This window comes from Rissa tridactyla, chromosome 3 (genome assembly GCF_028500815.1).
Source record: "Rissa tridactyla isolate bRisTri1 chromosome 3, bRisTri1.patW.cur.20221130, whole genome shotgun sequence".
In the NCBI taxonomy this organism is placed as follows: domain Eukaryota; kingdom Metazoa; phylum Chordata; class Aves; order Charadriiformes; family Laridae; genus Rissa; species Rissa tridactyla.
Window position 1 is genome coordinate 17,794,597 of NC_071468.1, and position 21,432 is coordinate 17,816,028.

The 21,432-nt window shown below is 54.5% G+C and overlaps 1 protein-coding gene across 2 annotated transcripts; it reads right to left on the reverse strand.

Annotated features, from left to right (window-relative positions):
- Nucleotides 1–2,321: 2,321 nt before the first annotated feature.
- Nucleotides 2,322–6,658, reverse strand: HLX (H2.0 like homeobox). Of its 2 annotated transcripts, XM_054197329.1 has the most exons (4): nt 5,505–6,650; nt 4,709–4,888; nt 4,020–4,204; nt 2,322–3,218 (listed from the first exon to the last, which is right to left on the reverse strand). In XM_054197329.1, exons 1-4 carry the CDS (start codon nt 6,085–6,087, stop codon nt 2,871–2,873), a joined length of 1,296 nt encoding a protein of 431 aa, XP_054053304.1. In that variant the 5' UTR covers nt 6,088–6,650; the 3' UTR covers nt 2,322–2,870. The 2 variants fall into 2 exon arrangements, with proteins under 2 accessions (XP_054053304.1, XP_054053305.1); XM_054197330.1 differs by lacking the exon at nt 4,709–4,888 and having other exon boundaries at nt 5,505–6,658.
- Nucleotides 6,659–21,432: the final 14,774 nt, after the last annotated feature.

The following is a 21,432-nucleotide window of genomic DNA, read 5'->3' on the forward strand; positions in this document are numbered from 1 at the left end:
CCCTGTCGTTGGCGGAGAGGAAAAAACCCCAAAACCCTCCCGGCTCCTCCGCTTGGCCAGAGCAGCAGCCCGAGGTGCGCGAAGCCTCAAAGACCGGAGGAGGGGAGCGGAGGGGGAACAGGGAGGCAAAATCAGGCTCAGGGCGAAGGAATTTTTAGCCCAGCTCCTTCATTTGGATCTGAGCATCTTTCTTCGTAGCCTGAGTGCCGGCAGTGTTATTTTTCCCTTTTTGCCACGTTATCTTAAAAAGGTGCCATAAAGGCTCTGCCCTTGCTCTCTCCACGACCCGGGGTCCAGGCGGGCATTGCTCTCCCGTTATTTGGGGAGGCGGGGGGGGGCGAGGGGGAGCCAGCCCTACGCTTGGAAGAAGCGCAAATTCCTCTAACCCAAGGGAAGAGAAACTCTTTCCCGACGCGCTTTTCCTTTCTCATCTGACAAGAGGCATCTAAAACCCCTCTCTCCCGCCCGGGTTAGTCTTTCGGAAACAAAAACCAAGAAGAAAACAAATTCCTGCGTGTCCGTGAGCCGCGGTTCCGATAAACCACCGCGGTTTATCGGAAGAGAAACGGTCATGTTTCGCTGGACATCTGTCCGGCGGCTTCCCTTGCTCTGAGGGGAATTTATAACCCCTGCGCTGATGGGCGCAGCAGCGGCCCTGGGGACAGCCGCTTTCTGGGGCTGGGAGCGAACTGCAGGGCCCTCTCCGGGCCCCGAAAAGCCGTGACACCCCCCCCCGTGTCCTCCCTGACAGAGTCTTAAAGGCAGAACCAATTTACAGACCCCTTCCAGATCCTTCCCCCGATGCCTCCTGCCTCCCGGTCCCAGCAGGGCTCGGACGGGGACGGCCCCCCGGGACATCCTCCTGCCCGTCGTGACTCCGGTGGAGCCTCTGCCCGCTCGGTGACACCTTATTTACCGCTTCACCCGTCCCCTCTTGGCCCAGCAAGCCGGCCTCTTGGCTTGCCGTTTGCCCCAGATCCTTTTCCCCCAGGGCTTGCGGATGCTGTCGACATTTCCTACTCCATCACCTTCCTCAGGTGTTTGTTCCTGCCGGAGTCCCTCTGCTAGCAGGGGTGGCCCCGGGGTTTTGTCCTCCCCAGTAACCCCCCAGCCCCGGCGCAGGGGGATTCCTCGCCTGAGCCCTCAGGGAAGCAGCAGGCGAGGGCCAGGCCCTCGCCCGCCGCCACGTCGCCGGAGGACACCGGCAATTTTTCGGTCCTTCGCCTTACTTCTCCGTCTCCTCTTTCTTTCTAACGGTGTCACGGGCTCGGCGCCCGTCGCCCCATCACGGGGGCTTCCTTTGCCTTCGCCCCGGGGAGGTTCAGGCCTCCCGCGGCCCCGCGCGTCTTTGAGGACAGAATTGCTCCCATTAGGGCCTGAGGCAGAAAACACGCTTCCCCCTGGGCAAGGAGAGGGGCTCCTCGCCGCTGCTTGGGAAGGGAAGATGGGGAAACAGGCTAACTGAGAAGCGGCCCCCCCGTGTGTCGCCCGTGCCCCGGGAGCAGCGGAGCACCGAGCACCGCGGAGCTTCAGGTGTTCCCGACGAGCGAAGCTGAGGATGAACCCGAGCGGAGCATCCCGGCCTGGACCCCAAGGGAGCCCCGGCGGTGCTGCCCACCCCGCACGGCGCCCGGGGAGGGCACCCAGCCCCGCAGCACCCGCCGAGGGACGGGGAGAAGCCGCCGTTCCTTCCCCCACGCCGCCCCGCCGCAGCCCTGCGGGGCTCCGCGCTCCCGATCCTGCGCTCGGCCTCCGCACCGCCCCCGCCCCGCGCATAGCGCCTGCGTGACGTCACAGCGCGGCAGCCCCCCCACCCCCCCCGAGCCGCACAGACACGCCGTGACGTCACTACCTCCCCACCTCGCCTGTGAGGCTTGCGGAGGTGTACACGAAAATCAGGGTGACAGCAAAGCAACGCAACACACGCACACACCCCGCACCCCTAAACGGCCCCGCCGGGTCTTGGCAGAGCCCCCGAGAGTCGCGGGGAGTCGGACGGTCCAGTTCCGCCTTGCGTCAAAAACCCAAAAGCCACGTCACAAGATACGTACGCATACGCGCGCCCGTGCGGGTCTCTCAACGTAACTGGCAACTTTCTCAGCGGGGGCACGATTTGGCGGAATCAAATCCCGTCCTTGTCATCGCCTCCATTAGAAAAGGAAGGGGGAAAGAATAAAAAATTTAAAAAAGACAAAAAACCCTCAAAATTAAAAAAGGCGAAGGCTGCGTCGGGAGGCTTTGAAGGTGAGGGGAGACAGTGGCTGCGAAGGAAGCGGAGGCAGCCTCACCAGCCCTCTCCCCCGGTCAACAGACTGACGTGGTTACAAACCATAGCAAACATTTTATTTACAGGAGATATATATATATATATTTATATATTTTGTCAGTGCAGTATTTCTTGGCCGGATTATTCGAAGCAACACGTTGCAACCGATGAGGACGTTGGCAAAATACTTCACATTGTAAATTGTTTGGGAGTTGGCGGGGGGTGGGGGGACGGGGGGGAGGAAGAGAGGGATATCGGAGCACGTTCTCTGAGTCCTTCGCTCGGATTTTCCTGGAGAGGACAAGGGGCGGGAGACGGAGAATAAAATAAAATTAAAAAAAAAAAAAAGAGAAATCCCGCTCTCCTGCGAGCAGCGTGAAGGGAGCGGCGGCCGCCTCACGCAGAGCCGTCCCGGGGACGGGGATCACTTCTCCATCCGTATCCCCGGCCCCTCGCCCCGGGCCGGGCCGGCCTATGGCCGCGGGCGGGAACGGGCCGGTGCCGTCCCTGTATCGTGCCGGTGTCGTGCCGCGCTCCCGGGGCGGAGGAAGGGAGATAAATTATCGCGCAGGTCCCGGGCGCGGGCGCGGCGGGGCCGCCCCGTCTATAGGCCGCTCCGCGGGTCGGGGCTGGCGGCGGCGGCGGGCGGCGGCGGGGAGGGGGGGCCGGTGCTGCCGGAGGACTTGCCGAGCCCGGCGGCGGGCAGGCTCCGCTCGGCGCCCTCAGTCCGTTCCGTGTCGCTGGGGGTCATGTCGAGGGAATCGGCGTCGCTGCTGTCGCTGTCGCCCTCGGAGCGGCTGGGGCTGCGCTCGGGCTCCCCGGCGGCGGCGGGCGGCCCGCCGGCTCGCTGGCCCGCCGGCTCCGGTTCCGGCGGCGGCTCCTTGTCCTTCTGGGCCTGCGCTTCCTTGGAGTGCCGCCACTTCATCCGCCGGTTCTGGAACCAGACCTTCACCTGCGGCCGCGCCGCCCTTAGACGGGCGCCACGGCCGCGCACCGCACCGCGCCGCGCCGCCCGGCCCCAGCGCCTTCCAGAGGGGACGGGCAGCGCGGGGAGAAGAGGAGGCGGCATCCCCACGTCCTTCTGACCCCACCCTTACGCGACATAAGGTGGCTGTATTTTATTTTTCCGTCTCCTTCTAGTGCGTGTGTTTAAATACCAAACGCCCCCCCCCTCCATGTGTGTGTTGTTTTGGGGTTTTTTTTTTGTCTCTCTCCTTCTACTTCTTCTTCCAGGAAACCAAATCTTGCTCAAGAAACCACAGCGTTATACAATTCTGTGCGCTGCGGGCCCTCAATAGCGGAATCATTACAGAGTGGCGTTTAATGATTCCGTTTGAAGAAGAGTTTTCGCTTCCCCCGAACTAAGGATTTCACAACGCGGAGAGAGATTTAGAAAAAAAAAAAAAAAAAAAAAGGACATTAAAAATAGTGCGTTTGCTTCTACTTCCTTTGACCTAAACTGCCTCCTGCAGCGAGTTGCACTTCAATAAAGCGCACGCTGATGGCCTGCCCCGGCCCCGCTCGGCCTGCAAGCTCCGCGGTGGCCAAAACAAAGGCGAAAGCTCCGCGCCGGGCCGCGGAACCTGCGCGTAGGAGATGCTCGGGGCCAGGCCTCGCTCCTCAGCCAGCCCCGCCAAAGATTAAGGAAGGGAAAACGCTTTGCAACCGCCTTCACCACCACCCTCCCTGGCACTCCCCCGGTATCCCTCTAAACTGGAAGTAAGATTTGAAATAAAACTGAAGCCGTTCTTACTTGAGCATCTGTCAGCCCCAGCATCGCCGCCAGTTGCTTTCTGTCTGGTTTGGTGACATATTTCTGGATTTCGAACCGTTTTTCTAAACCTTTCCTCTGCAGGTTGGAAAAAACAGCCCTGGACCAGGAGCGTTTCCTCTTGTACGTCTGGGGGAGCGTGTCCTTGGTTAAAACTGCGTACGGACCTGGCAGGGAGGGCGGGAGGGGAAGAGAAAGGGTGGGGGAGAGAGAGGGAGACGGCGTTATTAATATCGATGCCTGAAAGGGAGCCTTAAATCGATCAAAATAACAGTTGGACCGCGGCGTGCGGGGAAGGCCCGGGCCAGCGTGGCCCAGTCTGCCGGCCGGGCACAAGTCCTGTCAGCCTCTTCTTCCTCGGGCGAGGATGGAGCGGGTTTGCACCCGAATTTCTTCCTCTCCCCCCTCCCCGCCCCTTTTCTCTCGGCCCAGGTATTATTTTTGTACTAGATGGGATGATCCTCCGGGTCGGGCCCTAGCCGGCTCTTCCTCCCCCCCCACACGCAGACCGGCTTTTGCCCAAAATCTGATCCTCGCTAGAAAACATAAGCCCTGGCCTTTCCATAAGCGCCTGGCGAGTCCCTCCGGGAGGAGGGCGCCTGGGCTGGGGGGGGCTGCTCCAGGACGGAGGGCCCTGCGCCACGGGAGGGTCGACGAGGGACGAGCTGTACCTGGAAAAGTGTCTTGAAACTGGTGCTGAACTGAGCTCCTTGGGTTTGTGTTTAAGGGACCCAGAATAGCAGAGGCCTCGTTAATGGGGTCTAGAGACGCGAAGAACTGGCCGGCGGAAGGCTGCAAGTTGGGGAGATGAACCCCAGTTTGGCGGCTGGTAGTTAATAAGGAGGTCAGATCTGCGAGCACAGGAACAAGGAGAGCTCTGTTATACCGCGGTGGAAACAGACACCCCGGCACCCTCCGGGCGACGGGGCCAGGGCCGGGTGGAGCGGGTCCCCGGCCGGAGGGGCTGGAGCGGGGCCGGGGAGGGGGGGAACCGGGCAAGCCGCCTCCTCGCCCCGGGGGCTCTCCTCGGGAGAGGCGGCCGTGCCCCGGCAATCAGACATCCCTCCGGTATATTTATTCCCTCGGCCAGGATGTTTACACGCCGCGGGGGGAGATGGATTGCAGCGAAAGCCTTTAAAACCGGGCTGTGCCCCCTGGGGCAGAATCCTGGGCCCGCTCGGGGAAGCGGAGCCCGTTTCAGTCGCTATTTTTACGCTATCGCTATTTTTCCCAGAGGCGCAAGCCCTGCCGTGGACGGGGCTATTTTAGTGAGCGCTGTTAGAAACTCGAATTTATAACGCTTTTTTTAAAAATAAAACAAAACAAAACTCTTTTCTCGGCTAGATCGAAAAGTTTTCAAAGCGCGGGTACATTCGCTAAAAAAAAAAAATAAAAATAAAAATAATAGAATAAATAAAAGAGCCCCGAGCGCGCTAGCGTGGAAAGCGGACAAGCCAATTTCTCTACCTCTCAGCGTGTTGCCTTCCTTGACTTTGGGGTCAAACTCCGCCGACAAAATGCGGTCGATGCCGAATTTCAGGTCCTTGCTGGCGGGCGCCGGCGCCGAGCCGTGCGTGTGGCCCCCCGGCAGCCGGGCGGGGGCCGGGGCTCCTCCGCCGCCCCCCGCCGCCGCCGCCGCCACCGCGGGGGCCCGGTGCTGCGGGGGGCGGTGGTGGTGGTGGGAGTGGAAGGCGGCGGAGAGCGGCGAGAGGCGCGGCGGGAAGGCGGCGGCGGCGGCGGGGGCGTCGGGGGCCACGACGGGCGTGGGCCGGAGCGGCGAGGCGGTGGCGTGGAAGGGGCCGCCGTGGTGGACGGCTCCCAAGGCCGGCGGCATGCCGGTGGCGGGGGCTCCCGGGAGGCTGTCGGCGGGTCCTCCCGCCGCCTCGCCGCCGGCGTGGAGGATGTCGGCGATGCAGAAGGACGGCTTCTTGGCCGCCGCGGCGTCCAGCGGGAAACAGCCGGCGGCTGCCGGCCCCGATGCCGAGCAATACGCCGCTGACCACAAGCTGAAGTTGGAGGCGTAGAAAGGAGCCAGCCCGGCCGTGTACATCCTCGCCCGGGGGAGGAGGAGGAGGAGGAGGAGGAGGGGGACGCGCCGCTCCGCAGCTCCGCAGCTCAGCTCCCGGGTACGCGCCGCGGAGCTGCCCGCTGCCCCCCGAGCATGGGGAGGGATGGCCGGGGCGAGAGGCGGCTGGCGGAGCACTTGCCGGAGGGGGCAAAAGGGGAGGGAGAAAAAAAAGAAAAAAAAAAAAACCACCAAAAAAGAAAAAAAAAGGAAAGAAAGACAAAAAAAAAAAAAAGAACAAATAAAGAAAAAGTCCCCAAAACCCACGGCGAGACGGAGAGAGCGAGCGGGCGAGGAGCGCAGCGGCGCAAACAAAACAAACCCAAACCAAACCCCCTTTCCTCGCACTGGGGGATTAAAAAAAAAAAAAAGTAAAAAAAAAAAAAAAAAGAAAGAAAGAAAAAATTAAATAATAAAATATCCACCCCTCCCCAAAACTTTCTCTAGCAGCCACACTCCCGGCTGCCGAAAGCAGCATTCGTTCCCTCCCCACGCCCAATCCGTGATCCGCGGGGCCGGGCAGCACCGCCCGCCGACACGCCCACGCAGGACCGGGTCGCGGGTACGGGCCACCGCGCCGCCAGCGCGCAGTTGCGCGCTGGCGGCGCGGTGGCCCGTACCCGCGACCCGGCCCGGTTTGCCCCACAAGGTACCGACCCCCCCCCCCCCAAACAACCCCCACCTCCTTAAATTCCTCCGTCGACTTTGACACCCCCTCTTCCCTCCGCCTCCCAAAATCAACGCGAGGGCGCTGCGCTCCCCGCCGCGATTTCCAAACGTTTCGAAAGAAACGCGCAGGAAAACCCCCCCCTTCCCCAACGGAGGCAGCTCCGTCCCCTTGGAAATGATTCCCAAGGAAATGCGTTTCCTTCCCGGATAAATGAGGCTGGGAGAGTCTGGAAGAAAATGAGCCTACGCTCATGCACGCAACATATGTATTTGTGTGAGCTCTGGGCTATTCTGGGCCCAGGACACGTTGGATCCTGCATTAGCAGCGACTAATTAATTAATCGTATTTTCTCGGCAATGTAATTTTATAGATTTTTACCGTGTTCTCCAGCCCGGCGGCTGCGGCCGCTTCCACACCAATTTCACCTTAAAGACCAGTTTGTAATTTTGCAAACCTTTGACAACGGAATTACCCCCCCCCCTTTTTTTTTTTTTAGAATGCAATCATAAACTATATTCGCTGCAATATTTTAGGGACAAATTTATTACAGCGTCTTCTGGTCTTTTTTTTTTTCCCCTCCCTTCTAACATCCACATTTGTCCCGACCTGACTGTGGAAAAAAAACCAAAAACGGTTATTTAATTTTGGTTTTCATACACGTAAACCAGTCGCTGCCGTTTTGAGCAGGCTCCCGGGTCGGACGATTGCAGGTTTAGTTTGGTTTTGTTTCAAAAAATTATTATTTTATTATTTATTTTTTTTTCAAATAACTTCCCAGATTCTGAAGGTTTTCGGGGAATCGCCAAGAAAGGCAAACTATTTTTCTTTCGCCAGGTATGGAGACGTGGCTTCTGTGTGAATATTGAAACCACCTGCGGGCGGGCGGGAGCGAACGCCTGCCTTAGGCTGCGCCCGGGAAAAGGTGAGGCTGGTTCCCCGGGAAAAGCCGAGGCACCGCTTTGCTTCGCTTCGCTTCTCATTAACGAGACGAAACCGAAAAAAAAAAATAAAATAAAATAAAAGACGGGTCTGGCTTGCCAAGATATGTCCGAAAACCGAAGGCGGCGAAAGAAAGGGTTGATGAGGTTGGAACTTTTCCTGCTTCGACAGCGGAAAGCCCCTTTTCCTGGTATCCCCCCCCTCCCTCCTTCACTCCCCCCCAACTCCCCATCTGACCCCAGCGCCAGCCCCTTGCTCTCTCTCAAACCGGATCAAACGACTCCGGTTCCTCCGGCGTTTCCACCGCCGGGCAGAGCCGCGCATCAGCCCGCCCGAGGGAAGGGCAACGAAGTCTGCTCTGCCCGCTCCATCGCCCCCCGCAACCCCCTGCCTGCAATTATTACCCTAATTGCCGCCCTCCTTGTACCACCCCGGGGCTGCTCGCCAGGCAGTCAGTGAAAAAAAAAAAACAACCCAACCAACCAACCAAACCCCAAAACATGGTGTTTTTAATGTATTTTTAGGAGCTTATTCCAAAGCTCGGCTCGCCCCGCTGCCGCGCAGCGCCCGACGATGGGCAGCAGCGGAGAGAAGCGCCGGTTTGCGGGGACCACGGGCGGCCCCGAGGCGGGGGGCGGCGGCGGCTGCGCTGCGCTGCCCTGCCCGGGAAGTCGCCGGTGCCGCGCAGAGATGCGCGCCTTCCGCGCTGCCATCCCGCGGGCACGCCACCAACCCGAAAAGAAGCACTTAAACGCCTCGCACTGAAGCGCTTGAGCCCCGGGCTGGGCCTCGGGAGGGCGAGGGGAGCGGGGAGCCCCAACCGCGGGGGCAGGTGCCTTCTCCGTGTCGCCCTCGCCTCCGCAGCGCTGCGCCCCCGCGCATCCGCCGCCGGCCAAACCAGGAGCACCTGCCTTCCCCGCCCCAGGCCGCTCCTTCTCCCGGGGGACAGGGCTGTCCCCTCTCCCCAAAGGCCTCCGCGGGCCTCCCCGCCCGCGCACCTTCCTCCCCGGCGGCCGCGGAGGAGGAACGGGGGCTGCGCGGACGCGCTGGCCGGGGGAGGCGGCAGCCCCTCCTCCCCGCGCAAGGAGGGAGAAGGCTGCAGGAAACCCGGGGCTCGCTGCCGTCCAGGTCATCTCCTGTTTTTTGAGAGGTTTCAACTCGGACTAAATGAGCGGATGTGCCTGCGAGATTTGTCCCAAAATAGAAGCGGCTTTAGTATTTTAGGATACAGCAGAAATCCTTATTTCTTCCGGAGAAAAACTTCATAATGAGCGCGAGCACTTCCCTTTTCAATATTTGTGCAACTTTATCTCGACCAGCAAGTTGCTTTGGTGACGCAAATCCGCCCTTGTGCATTGCAACTACAAAAATAAATGCAAGGAAATCAATTCCCTTCTAGCAATGAAAACATAAATATACAGCTGCGACTTTCCCCTTTAATCTTGCTTTCCGAGGGACTCGAGAAGGAGGCGAATGAACTGTGCAGGCAGGAGCGATGCTTTTTTTTTTTCCTTTTTTTTTTTTTTTTTTTTTTTTTTGAGGAATGGAATCTCGATGGACTTCCCCCCCCCCCCCCCTTCTTTCCCGAGGCCGACAAGGGAGGTGGAAAAAAAACTTATTCGAGTTCTTACGAGGGGAAAATAGAAGGGCTAACCCCGAGGTGATACAGCCCCCCATCCCCAGTCGGAGCATCCCCCGCCTGCCTGCGCCCCACGGGGAGGACGGGCCGCTCTTTGGGCTGTCCCTGCCCCCTTGCAGCTCCCCGTCCCCGCGTAGGTCGAGCTCACGGACCCACCGGGGTGCTCGCAGCCAGAGCCCCCCCGCACCCGGCCCGGCCTGGCCCCAAAGCCCGTTCTCTGTCGCCACCTTCCGGGTGGGCCGGATCCCTCCCCCCCCCCTCAACCCAAGGCAACCCCTGGGACGTGCTTTTCCCCTCCAAATTCCCCCCGCTCCGGGGTCCGTGCGAGTAGGGGGCAAGCAAATTTGGGGAGCCAAGCGCAAAAAAGAAAAAAAAGAACGACCCCAAACCCCCCTACACTACACCCCACAAAGCCAGTGGTTGCAGGGTGGGCAGGAGCGTTTTAGCAGATGGCCGGGGGGTTTCTCCCGGTGCTCCCCCAGCAGCGAGGCTGCCAAATCTGCCCCCAGGCCAAGCCATCCCCCCTCTTCACCCCCAAATCCCCCAGGATCCACAGCTGGAGGCCGGCCGCAGGTGTGCGCCGCAAGGCTGGTTGGGCTTCCCTCAGCTGATCGCAGGCCTGGGGTCTGAAATGCCGAGGAGAAGCGCAGGCGCTGCGGGCAGGAACTGCCCAGAACCCCCAGTGAATTAAATGACTAAGCTGGTCAACTCCTTGACGTTTCCTTTCTATTGTTCCACGCGTTATTTCGTCGAATACCTGTGTCAGTAAGCAACCACTCGTGTTATGTCATGTGCTGAGCCTGAGTGAAAGGCGCCTGAAAACAGGCAGGATCCAGGTTTCCGTGCAGTCGGGCAGGATTTCAAGTCTCCTGCGGGTGCATTTGCACTAGTGTTTGGCGTTTGGGTCAGAGTGGGTCAGGAGGGAATCACCCGATCCTCATCACTTGCAGCATCACAGAGAGGTCTCAGGGTGCACAAGCAGGAATCCCTGGTGCGAATTGAGTCCGCAGGGCGTGCTAAACTTACTCTGAAGCAAAAATCCCTCTGAAATGCCTACGTTGTAGCTGTTTGAAAACTCCATGGGGTTTTCCGCATGTGATCAGCCCCAAGAATTGTCCGTATGCTGTAGCAGAGTAGGTCCCACCCAACAGGTCCGTATGACACAGCAGATCAAAACGCGAGGCTCCCAGCTCCAGGGCCAGCACACCAGCCACTGAGCTGGAGACTTGTTCTCACACTTGCACGTCTGCACTCTCTCGTCTTTCTTTCAACCGCTGGTCTGATGAAATGCATCAGGTTATTGAAGCTGACGCGTTTCAACCTGAGAGAATTTTTGCATTCTCCCAAATGCTGTGTAGTCCCTCAATTCCCCTCAGGCAGAAGGGAAACCTGGAAACACACATTCCCCCGTGCCCTTGAGTGCCTGGCTTAGAGATGTGGGATGTGGGGGGGCATCACATCTCTCCACAGCCATGGGATGTGGAAGGGGATGAACTTTCCTTCCTTTTTTTTTTTCTTTTTTCCCCCCTTTTTTCCCTTTTTTTCCCCTCTTTTTATTTTTCATGAAAATTGCAGATACATAAATCGTAAAGAAGGATCAGGATAATAAATAGCAGTTGGAAAGAAGCACCTCTCGGCAGCCCCGGGAAAGGAGGCTGCATTCTGAGGAGCAGCAGGGTCAGGACGGTCCCTTGCTCGGGGGTTTCCTATGGGTTAGAGCAGGCAGATCCTGCCCACTGTGCTGCCTTTCCCGAAGCCCATTTTCAGGCATCTGATGCTGTTCGGGGAGCTGGGCACTGTAAGCCTGCAATGCTGTAAGGGTTTAAGCTGCTCGAAGTTGAAGTGCCAGTCTCCCACACTCGCTCCATCCCTGCCTGCCTCTTCCCATCCCCGGAGATGTCAAAGAAAATTAGAAGTAGAAAATTAACTCTGCCAGTAAGAAAAGTTTTTTTCCTGTCATAGTTCCCCAAACTAACTTCTTTATCACGTGGCCAGCCAGGGTGAGGGAGCTGGGGGAAACACGCATTTGGGGACGGGGTGGTGGCAGGACCGCGGCGACCCTCTTCTAGTCTGTTAATTTAAGTGGTCACCTGTTAATTTAAGTAAGTGCTGCCTCTTGGAGCTACTTCCTACAGTCTGAAATGGGTCCTTCTCACACGGAAAGAGCCTGAGTTTGCTTTCATTTCCATCGGCACCAGTGATTTCATAGGTTACTCCACCTTTACATTGTGATCGGACCGTAATCTGCTTGCAGAGGGAGTTATCACGCATCTGGCTGCGATTTTCCAGGCCACACCACCAGAGAGGTCTGCAGAGAGCTGGTCTGCAATTAACCCCCCCGGTAGCTGATTAAAGGTGACGTGAAGCACTGACCCCCTGCTCTAACGCGCCAATGAGAGAAGCATTTGCATGCACACGCCGGGTTCAGTTTGCACAGTGCGTGGCAACCGAAAACAAGCATCATCACATAGAACGAAGGCGATTCGACTCTCAGCGCACAAGGCTCATCCATGGGTATTTCCTAAATCTGTCAGGAGAGTGTAATTACAGCTTTTTTTTGGTCTGAGACCCAAAGGGGCAGCTCCTTAACTGAGGCAAATCGCTGCTGTTGAGAACAGGCTCAGGACGTCCCAGTGCGAGCGATGTATTTAGGTGCAAGCACAGCTGGAAACGGAACAGGGAATTTTTTTATACCCATAGCAGGTCATCACCCCCACAGTTTGGTCATGGCAGCCCCATTCATTTCTACAAAACCAAGGCGATGCTTTAGGCCCACTGCCCCTCCAGCAGCAGTACATTAAAGTCACTGCACAGAAAAGCCGTTCAATACCGAAGAAGGAAATACTAATAACTACCTAATAAAAGTTTTAGTAAGAAACAGTTTCCTCCTTCTTGCCAACAGCGGTCAAAAATGTGGAGAAGCTGGAAATAAAGCTATCAGAATGCAGCCGTATAAAAGGCAAAAATCAACCCCTCAAGGAAGTCAAGTTTCTAGAACAAAATTACTCTGTAAAACTCATCTGCATTTGAGAACAGTTATTGTTTTTCTTCCAACCCTCCTTTCATGCTCTAAGTGGACTTAAACGCAGTAGGTACACATCAGTCCAGCTTTAAAACCAGCTCTTTCCTTGCTATGAGCACATATAAAATCCCAGCAGAATAATGCCATCACGGCCCTTAAAAAAAATCCCGTTTTAACCCTTTTTGCCGAAGCGAGATGCTTTCTGGTGGATGCCAAATGGAAGTGCCAGACAGGGAAATTTTACGGTCCAATAAACAAGCACGCCAAATTATATGCGTGTACATAGCACCCTCCGGACCTGCTTCCCTCACTGGAACCGGATCTGCCCTCAAATAAAGTCCAGCCATCGCGTCTCAGCTCCACGGGCGGCTCACTGCTTCCCTATGCCAGGCTCCACCAGGTTTTGGAAGACCCAGGTTCCCTTCCCTGTGGGAGAGCCGGGAGGGAGGGTGGGGAGGTGCTCTCGGAGCTGAGGAGCTGGGGGGGTAAGGTATCCCCTTCCCAGCTGCGGGTCTGGGATGCTGCCTACAGCAATAGCCGTTCCTCCGCGTCTCCGGCAAATGGAAACAAAAACAGAGGAGGTGCAGTCAGCGGAGCAACGCAGCACACAGGGGAAGCCATTTCCTACTGATACCTCTAACACATCATTTTCTATCTCAGGGCCTGGGATCTGGTTACCCTTATCTTAGCCAAAAGACTGTACCGGTCATAAAATGTATTTTGCTTTTATTTCTTCTAGAAAACTTTATCATGAGATTTTGATTATCTGTCCTGCAGCAGTGAATTCCAAAGGTTCATTATCTCCCATGCCCGCATTCACTGTCCTTATTTTTTTTCCTTCTAATTTCTCAGCAAGCTCTTTGCAGCATCCATTCACCCGAGAACTGCGAAATGGAGAGAAAAAGGCAAGGCTGACCTGTTTTTCCTTTCATTTGTCACCGTGTCTAACCCAAATGTTTACCCTTGCCCCCCCCCGAGATGTATAAACTCTTTTCCAAGCCAAGACATTCTCTATTTCCCAGCGAAGCAATTCATTTCATTTCGAGGCCACGCTGAACGGTAATACGCATCTCAACACGTTGCAAGTCTCAGCCTAATTTTGCAGGGAATAAAGACATCGAAGACAGTCTCATTACTGCGATCTTTCCCAAACACTAACGGAGTAGCACCCTCTAGCGCAAGCTGACAATAAAATCCGCAATAACAACAACCCCCCTGGGTCAAATTCAGTCTGGGTGCATCGCCACTGCAACCGCCGGGGATGAGCTCAGCCACAAGGCTTTTCCCTTCTGCGCTCCAAAGCTTTCCCAGGTTTCCTCTGCTAGGACCCTCACGGACGCTTTGGGCACACGTCGGATGCTGAACGTTGCCCGGGTCTCTGTCGGACCCAGGCGGCAGCGTCGCCCGCAGGCAAGCGGCATCAGCTCGCCATCGTGTCATGCGCCTTTCATTCCTCTGGGATGCTGCTGCCCAAGAAAGCCTGGAAGTAAGGAATGTTCCTTGCCAGAATTCTGCCCTCACGTGTTGGGTATTTTGAGACCCGCAAGTGGGATCCTACCTGGTTTGAAAGGACCGGGGGCAAAAAGGAGGGCAAAAAAGTGGTCGGCTGATGCAGGGAGGGGGCTGAGGCCGGGGCTGGGCTGTGGGCAGCGGGGCTGGGATGCGGAGGGGAGACTGGGACTGTCTCATGGAGAAAAGCGCTGGTTTCTGGGCGAGTTGGGGACCAACCCGGTGTGAAAGCTGAGGCTGAGGGTGCTGCGGTGTTGTATTACTTCTGGTGCACCTTTTCTCTCATTACTAGCAATTTCCATAGGTTCCATCAGATTTATTGTTGTCAGGAGGAAGGCGAACAAGAAAACGGCACCATTTTGGCAGACCCTGGGTAGGGTGGGGTTGGCGAGGGGGAGCCGGGTCATTCCTGGATGCCATCGGCCACAACAGGGAGGTGAGTTAACTGTGTCCCACGCAAAATCCCATTGCCCCAGCGCACATCTAGGGGTTTTATGAAAACACAGAGATCCCCTCTCCCGCTCTAAACATAACACTGAGTAAATGGCTACTCAAGATTTTGTAAAAATTTAAAAAAAAAAACAAAACAACCCTGCTTAAACCAGAGGTGGAAATTTTGTCTAAGGTTTCAAGGCTAGGCCTTCCTTTCATTACGAACTAGAAGGGAGCTGTGGGCACTTAAGGCGGGGAAGGAGAATAAATCCCTCAGGATTAGGCCCAGGCGATGCTGAGGTTCGGGAGCCAGCCTGTGCCCCCACAAGCACGGGGGGGTGAGCATTCGCCCCGGGCACGCGTGGCTCCTCCCGGGGCAAATACCAAAGCGGTGCAGAGGCTGCGAAGCCAAAAGCCTGGGAAAAGCAGGCGAGGAGCCACCGGGGCTAATGAGCTATGCGGCCGTTTCACCTACCTCTAATGCTTCTGCTTTTTAATGTACCGGGCACATTTCGCGTTCCAGCCACGGCTTCAGTGTTACGTGTAGGGAAATGTAGGGAATGATGCTTTTTTTCCTCGAGAAGGGATAAGTAATGGCCGGGGCTGCGATTTGGTTTTGGGGCGGGAGTGCTATTTTTAGGTCGATGCTGAGGAATCCTAGGGTGAGGTTGGACCAGGCGGGCAAGGGGGTGGAGGTGGCCCAAAGCCGTCCCGGTGCTCTCTGAACGCGAGGCTGTGCTGGGGAGGAAGCAGGGGGGAGCGGAGGGAGGTTGGACCCCTTCCCTCGCCCAGCCCGGGGCAGCCGCGGGGGGGACCCTGCGGGAAACAGGGCAGCAGCGCGTTGCCCCTGGGCCATAGCGATGCTCCAATCTTCTGGAGCAGCCCTTCGCCTCCATCCCCATTCCCTACCATGTCTGGGAGCCTCTGCACGGCGGCTGGATACGGCCCTGCTGGGCTGGGAAGGGGGATATCTTACACCAGCCACGAAAACCCGTAGGGTTGGAAAGAAGAAACGGCTCTCTACCTTCTCCATCTCCACACTGTATTTTACTATTCTCTTCAAATGAAGCAAACATCATTATTTCCCATTAGGTGTTCCCGGAGCAAGAGTATTTCATTGAAAAATGGCTCTTTAATGCTAATGGGAATTATACTCCTAGCGTGATTTATATTAATAAGGCATGTGCAGTTCCTTAGTACATTCAGACCCAGATGGGAAATGGGATTTTTTTTTTTTTTTTGTCCTTCCACACAACATCTGATGAAGTGCTCCAAGCATACAATTTAACAAGCTATTCTCCTCTGGCCTTACAGATGAAAAATAGTCCGTTGTGTCAACTCCTCAGATGCCTATTTTTACACCTTCTGTTTGTTCTTAGTTTGACGTTGTTAATCACGGTCCCACCAAAGGCCCATTGTTCAGCTCTTCAAGAAGAATGTTGTTATATTGACTGTTTGTGCGTCAGCCCAGCTCTCTCTGGAGCTGCACTTGGATGAAATTAGATAATTTCCATTAGGAGAACAGGCATTATTAGTCCCCAATGCCAAATTGAAAATAGAGCCAAGATTACTATTTCTGGCCGTGTTCACCTCAGGAAGGAACCTTCTCAGCTTTAATGGGATTTTGCTATTGTTGGTTGCCTTCTGTTTGACACCGGGCCAGCAGGGTTGAAAATTGTTTAGAAAGCTGCATGAAATATAATAGAGCCCAAGCCATTTGCTGCAGCACATTCCAGCGCAATGTTTATTTTGAAAAAAAAAAAAAAAAAAAAAAAAGAGGAAAAAAAATTATTGTCCTTGGCAGAAAAAAAAAAATCCCACTAACTCAACTCTCAGAACATATGCTTCTTGTTGCTATTGTGCTTTCAAAATGCGCTGCCAGGATTGGCGCGCTACATACAGAAGTGATAAATCTAATATTACTTGTAATGATCTACAGGATTTGTAGAAGCAGATTACCAGCACAGGGGGGTGACTCAATGACAGAAAAACAAGGTGAGGGATGACACCAGGCCAGGTCCAAAGGAGAAAGTCAAGTCCCACGTTTGTCAGTAAAATGTGTGTCTTCACTCTGCCGCACGTGCGGCTCAGTTTTCCCATCTGTAAAATGGGTCCAAGCACACGTCTCTACCACGTGAAGAGATGAGGAGGACAAGTGCTCCCCAGACTTTGCCTTCGTGGGTGCTGGGGGGGGTCTCCTGAGCCAGACTCAGCCCCTCCATGGCCCTGCACAGCCCTACCTGTCCCACCGCCTGCCTTCCCCAGCAGTGTCAGGGCTCTGCTGCCACTGGTATGGTTTGGAGGGCAGCTCTCCTTTCTCCCCTTCGTTGTGCCCCTCACCGTCACCTCACCCAAACACCTCGCCTGCATCTCAGGATGCTAATCCTTGACATCCAGCGTGAGAGTGGGGATGGCGGGCTGAACTCTTGCTCAGCCCCGCATTCCCCACGGGTCTCTTTCTGCTCCACATAGTACTGTTTTGTTCTCTGAATGCCGTCTTAAAATAATTACTAATGAAAGCAGAGTTGACTTTGGAGCGAAAGTTTCCGGTTCCTTGGCATTTCCAACGTGTAAGCTATCTAAGGGTACTGAAATGCAGGACATTTTTTGGATGAGATCAGAATCCAAAAACACATTTTTCCTCCAGGCCCCTTCAGAGCCAGACCCACCTTTACCGCACTTTACCTCTCGTCTATTCAAGCCCGTAAGAAGCTGAGCAAATAGAACAAAGTTACCCATCTTTGGAAAAACAAATAGAGCAAGCAATCTTCAAAGCCTTCAGACGAGGACCCACGCAACAATGCCGGTGTTATCCCTGGGCAGTAAACCAGAGCGCTCCTCTGTTTATATTAACCTAGTGTTTACTTCTATTTTAACCAACAAACATTGACTGATTACAGTGTCTCGGCTCGAAACCATCCGCCAAATAATTAAAAATACAATTAGTCTAAAAGAAAAAAAACCACGGCGGACGGCAGCTGACATGTTTCCTCCACACAAAGCTGCCACCCGCCTGCACGGAGGTGCTCCAATGTGGCCAAAGCAAAGCAGTGATTGCTCCCAGCAAAATCAACACCTGAGCCCCTACCTAGACCCAGAGCATCGGCCACCCCCGGTACCTGCCCCTGCGGAGGTTCTCATGGAGCTGAGCTGTGGGGTTCAGGTCAAATTTGGCAGGTCCTGAGGGGGGGACACAACCCCTTACTGTGTTGTTTGTCTCCCAGATCAGCTATCCGGTGGCACTGGCAATTCTGGGGGAGGTCAGGTCTCAAGCTGATTCCGGGGCCATCCCCGCTCAGAACATCCTTTGGCATTCACCTGAGACAGGAGAGGTTTTGGGTAGGCTGTGGGAGAAGATGGTGCCCCTTCACCATGAGGTTTGGCAGCCAGGCTCCCCCAGGAGTTTTCCTCAGTCCCTTTCTCTCCCCACCACCCCAAGCTGCAGGAAAGCACTGTGCCACCACGCAGGTCCCCCACCGGTTTCACAGACTAGTGGGAAACTGGTCCAATGTGACCTGTGGTGGAAAGTTACCCCCAGCAGCTTGCAGAGGCACATGCGTCCTCCAAATCCCATCCTAATTGCCACCCCCGGCTGTAAGGCCCTTGGCATTCAGACACATCAGGGTGACGTTTATGGGTCTCAGATGGAAGTATCCAGACAATGCTCAGGTCCCTGTTGTCACCCCTCAATAAATTTAGGAGCGGACTCAATGAGCAAAACGTTTAGAAAGTGTAGGTTAGACAGAAGATAATCTGTGTTTACAAGGCTGAGGAAGCTCATCTGCACCCTGGCTATCTCTTCACATAGAGCATTTGTCTTCTCACCGACCTTTTTATTTTTTTCTTCATGCTGTGAAATGTTCATTGTCTCCTGCTAAGGAAAGTTTGATAAGGATCTTGCTGAGAGTGGCTTTTAGGAAAACCCATTGCTCCGAAAAGGAACCAACCATTGTAGAGCCAGCACTTCAAAGTTAGAGCAGTATCTTGTTTTTTTGTACCAAATAAATAAATAAAATGAAGATGAACAATGTGTTTCCATTTAAGGGGGAGTGTGGGAAAATCCAGGTCTCATCAGACTGGGAAGCGGAGTGGTATATGCTGACTAAGAGACTGGAAATAGCGCGGCTGTCAATGGAAGTAATTCAGGGTTGAATAATCACGTCGAGCAGTCAACGTCAGATGGGAACAATGGCCCCAAACCTGTTCATTTGAAACCATCGGGATTCACTCGAGAAAACACGCGTTGGCTCCGCGTGTCGCTTGTGGTTTCAGGGGAAGCTCAGGGCTGGGCTCTCCCCGCTGCCGAGCAGACAGGAGAACGCAGTCACCCACACATCCACCACAGAGTTACGCTTCCAGCACGGGAGGCCACGCGGGTTGCATGTGCTGCATTATATTGCGACCGAAGATGGTGCCAGCCCTTGCAAAACCCCTCTCCTTGGCCTCAGACACCTCCGTGTGGGAGCTCACTGCCTTGCCGTTCAACCTAATTGTCTCTTCAGCACTTTTTGTCTTTGGGACCAAGGTCCTGGATTACAGCAGGTCTGCAGGTCACTACCTTTGCCTCCACTAAGGCATTTTCCACTCTTCACCTGTGGCCAACACGTGCCCAGGCTCAGTCGGGTGCCTCAGGTCTAAGAGAAGTGCAGGTTGTGTCCAGCATGACCCATCATCAGGATGGCAGTGATGATGGGACGCCAGTCCTTGCCTGTTCCCTCCTCCTTGTGTTTGCACCCCAAATGGTGGTGGGGGTGGCTCAGATGCAGGCCGTGGGCACCTGTGCCATGGCCCCATCCTGTGTCACCAGTGCCCCCAGTTCAGCCCAGACACCAGGGATGGTCCAAGTGTCCCTCAATGTTTTCTTTTATGGATAATTATCCCCTTTTTTTTTTTTTTTCCTTCACTGTTGACGAAGGGAGAAAAGAGCAGGAGAGATCCCATCCTTTGGTGCTGTGGGACTTGGTACTGTTTTAATAATAATAACAACAAAATATTGAAAAGGAAAAAAAAGAATTGCAGCATATCGGCATGTTTTTAAGGTTGGTGGGAAAAAAAAGACCTTCTAGTCCCAGTGGTATCAGCGAGGAAAACGTCCATTGGATTCTAGTTTTAAAAAAAAAAAAAAAAGTACATCTGAGTCATGCAGAAAGTGCTCGGCTTGGGTAATGTGTGGTTACTGGAGCGCTCGGCGAGGGGGAAGGGAAACAAGCGCCCGGCCCAGAGCCTCATCATAGCCTTACGAAAATTAACACATCTGTGAAGCTGTGTTCCCTAACGAGGAGGGTGCTGCTTGCCCAGGGGGAGAGGGAAGCAGGAGGAGAGGAGGAGGAGGAGGAGGGATGTTCCACTTCCATCTCACTCCAAACTTGCTAAATTCGGCTCTTCGTTTGCTGAAGAGAAGAATTAGAAATCACACTCCACCTGGCAAGATAGTTTTTCCTCTAGTCATCAAAGGCTGGAAAATGGGTGTCTGTGCTGCAGGAATTTTTCTGAATAGGTGATGACAGTTACCGCTTTATTCCTTTTTTCCAGTATTTTATGGAGATTTAAGTGAGTCCTCCAATCTGTACCCGCAAGAAAGCCCTCTTTCCGAAGGTGGGATCAAGCAGAGACCCTCCATACCTGCGGGGAGAAGGTGCTGAGTACAAATACATTCACATGTACGTACACACGTGGGCAAAGGGCAGCACCGCAGCAGAGAGCCCACTGCACCGCACAGACGCTTCGCTGGGAGGATGGAGCTGGGGTGATGAAAGGGAAGGAAAGGATTCAGGTATTTCACTCTTTTCCAGAAAGGAGCTTCTTCAAAGGTAGGGAAAACCAAATAGACACAGCAGGGGAGGAGGGACCTGTCTGCGTTACTGGTTTGACTGGATTACAGCAGATCCCTGCTGTGGATTGCACTCTGCTCTCTTGCCATGGCTCCGCTCTGCCTTCTCTGGCTGAAACGACAGTAATGCCAGGACCGATCTCTCCTCTTGGAGATGCTCTGGAGATGCCACCCACCACCTTGCTCCAGAGAGCCGGAAAACCTAAGCGGAGGGGAGAAAAGCAGCCCCCACCGCTGGGCTCCATGCCCTGAGCCCAGGGCAGCCCGCCAGCTCCTTCCAGCCAGCATTCGTTTCTTCCCAGGGCATGTTCCTGTGATTTAGACCCAACCGTAACATTGCTTTCAGTTTGATGGTTAAATAAAAGTGCGGATTCCCCTGAAGTCGTGTTAGGAGCCCATCCCTCGGGTTCAAGGCTTTCTGCTGGTGTCTTAATCCACCCCCAGCTACAAGGGAGCAGGGATTTCTCTTGCTTCTTCACCAAAAACATCCCATTTTTCAGGTTTTTCCAGTAAAACTGGAAAGTGTCCGTGTTAAATGCTGTTGAGAGAGAAACCTTTAATTTTTATCAGCAGTTCCCAAGGACATGCATTTTTCTCAACTGTTCTATGGACAGGATATGTGAATGAAAAAGATACGGGTTTTAATCACTATCCTTCAGCTGGGCCAGGTGGAAGGAAGATGTTTTTTCTGTGGCTTAAACGAAGGCCTTATTTCCAAAAGAAGTTAGTGATAGTGGCTGCTGAACTAGAGACAACACAATGGGCTCCATCATTAAGGATCTGGGTCCTCCAGCTTCCTGAAACATCAAACCTTTAGGGTGTGACGAAATGAACGACCCCCAGATGGAACCAGACAGAATCACGGTCCCCTTAAAAACAAACAGGCAAAACCAAATAAATGGGTGAGGTTTTGCCTGTCACCCACATACAGGCCTACGAAGGTCCAGATCCAGCTTTACAAGCCCCAAAATGAACACGACTAGAATTTCACATTGGAGCCATCTCTCCAAACATGCTGCAAATCCCTTCGCAAAGAGAAACACTTCATAATCCTTCTATTCGTGTCTGTCCCTCTAAATTTAAACACGCATTTAAAAAATAAATAGGGCATGGGTGATGTGCAGGAACAGCTTGCTGCTTCTCTTTTTTTATTTTTTTATTTTTTTAAATCAATAAAACAGCCTTAAAGAGGCCCCCTTGAACGAGTTCTGTTCATTTATTTTTCTTGGAAACTTCCAGTCTCCTTAACTCCTTTTAGACACACAAGAGGTGAATGATTAAGTTGAAAC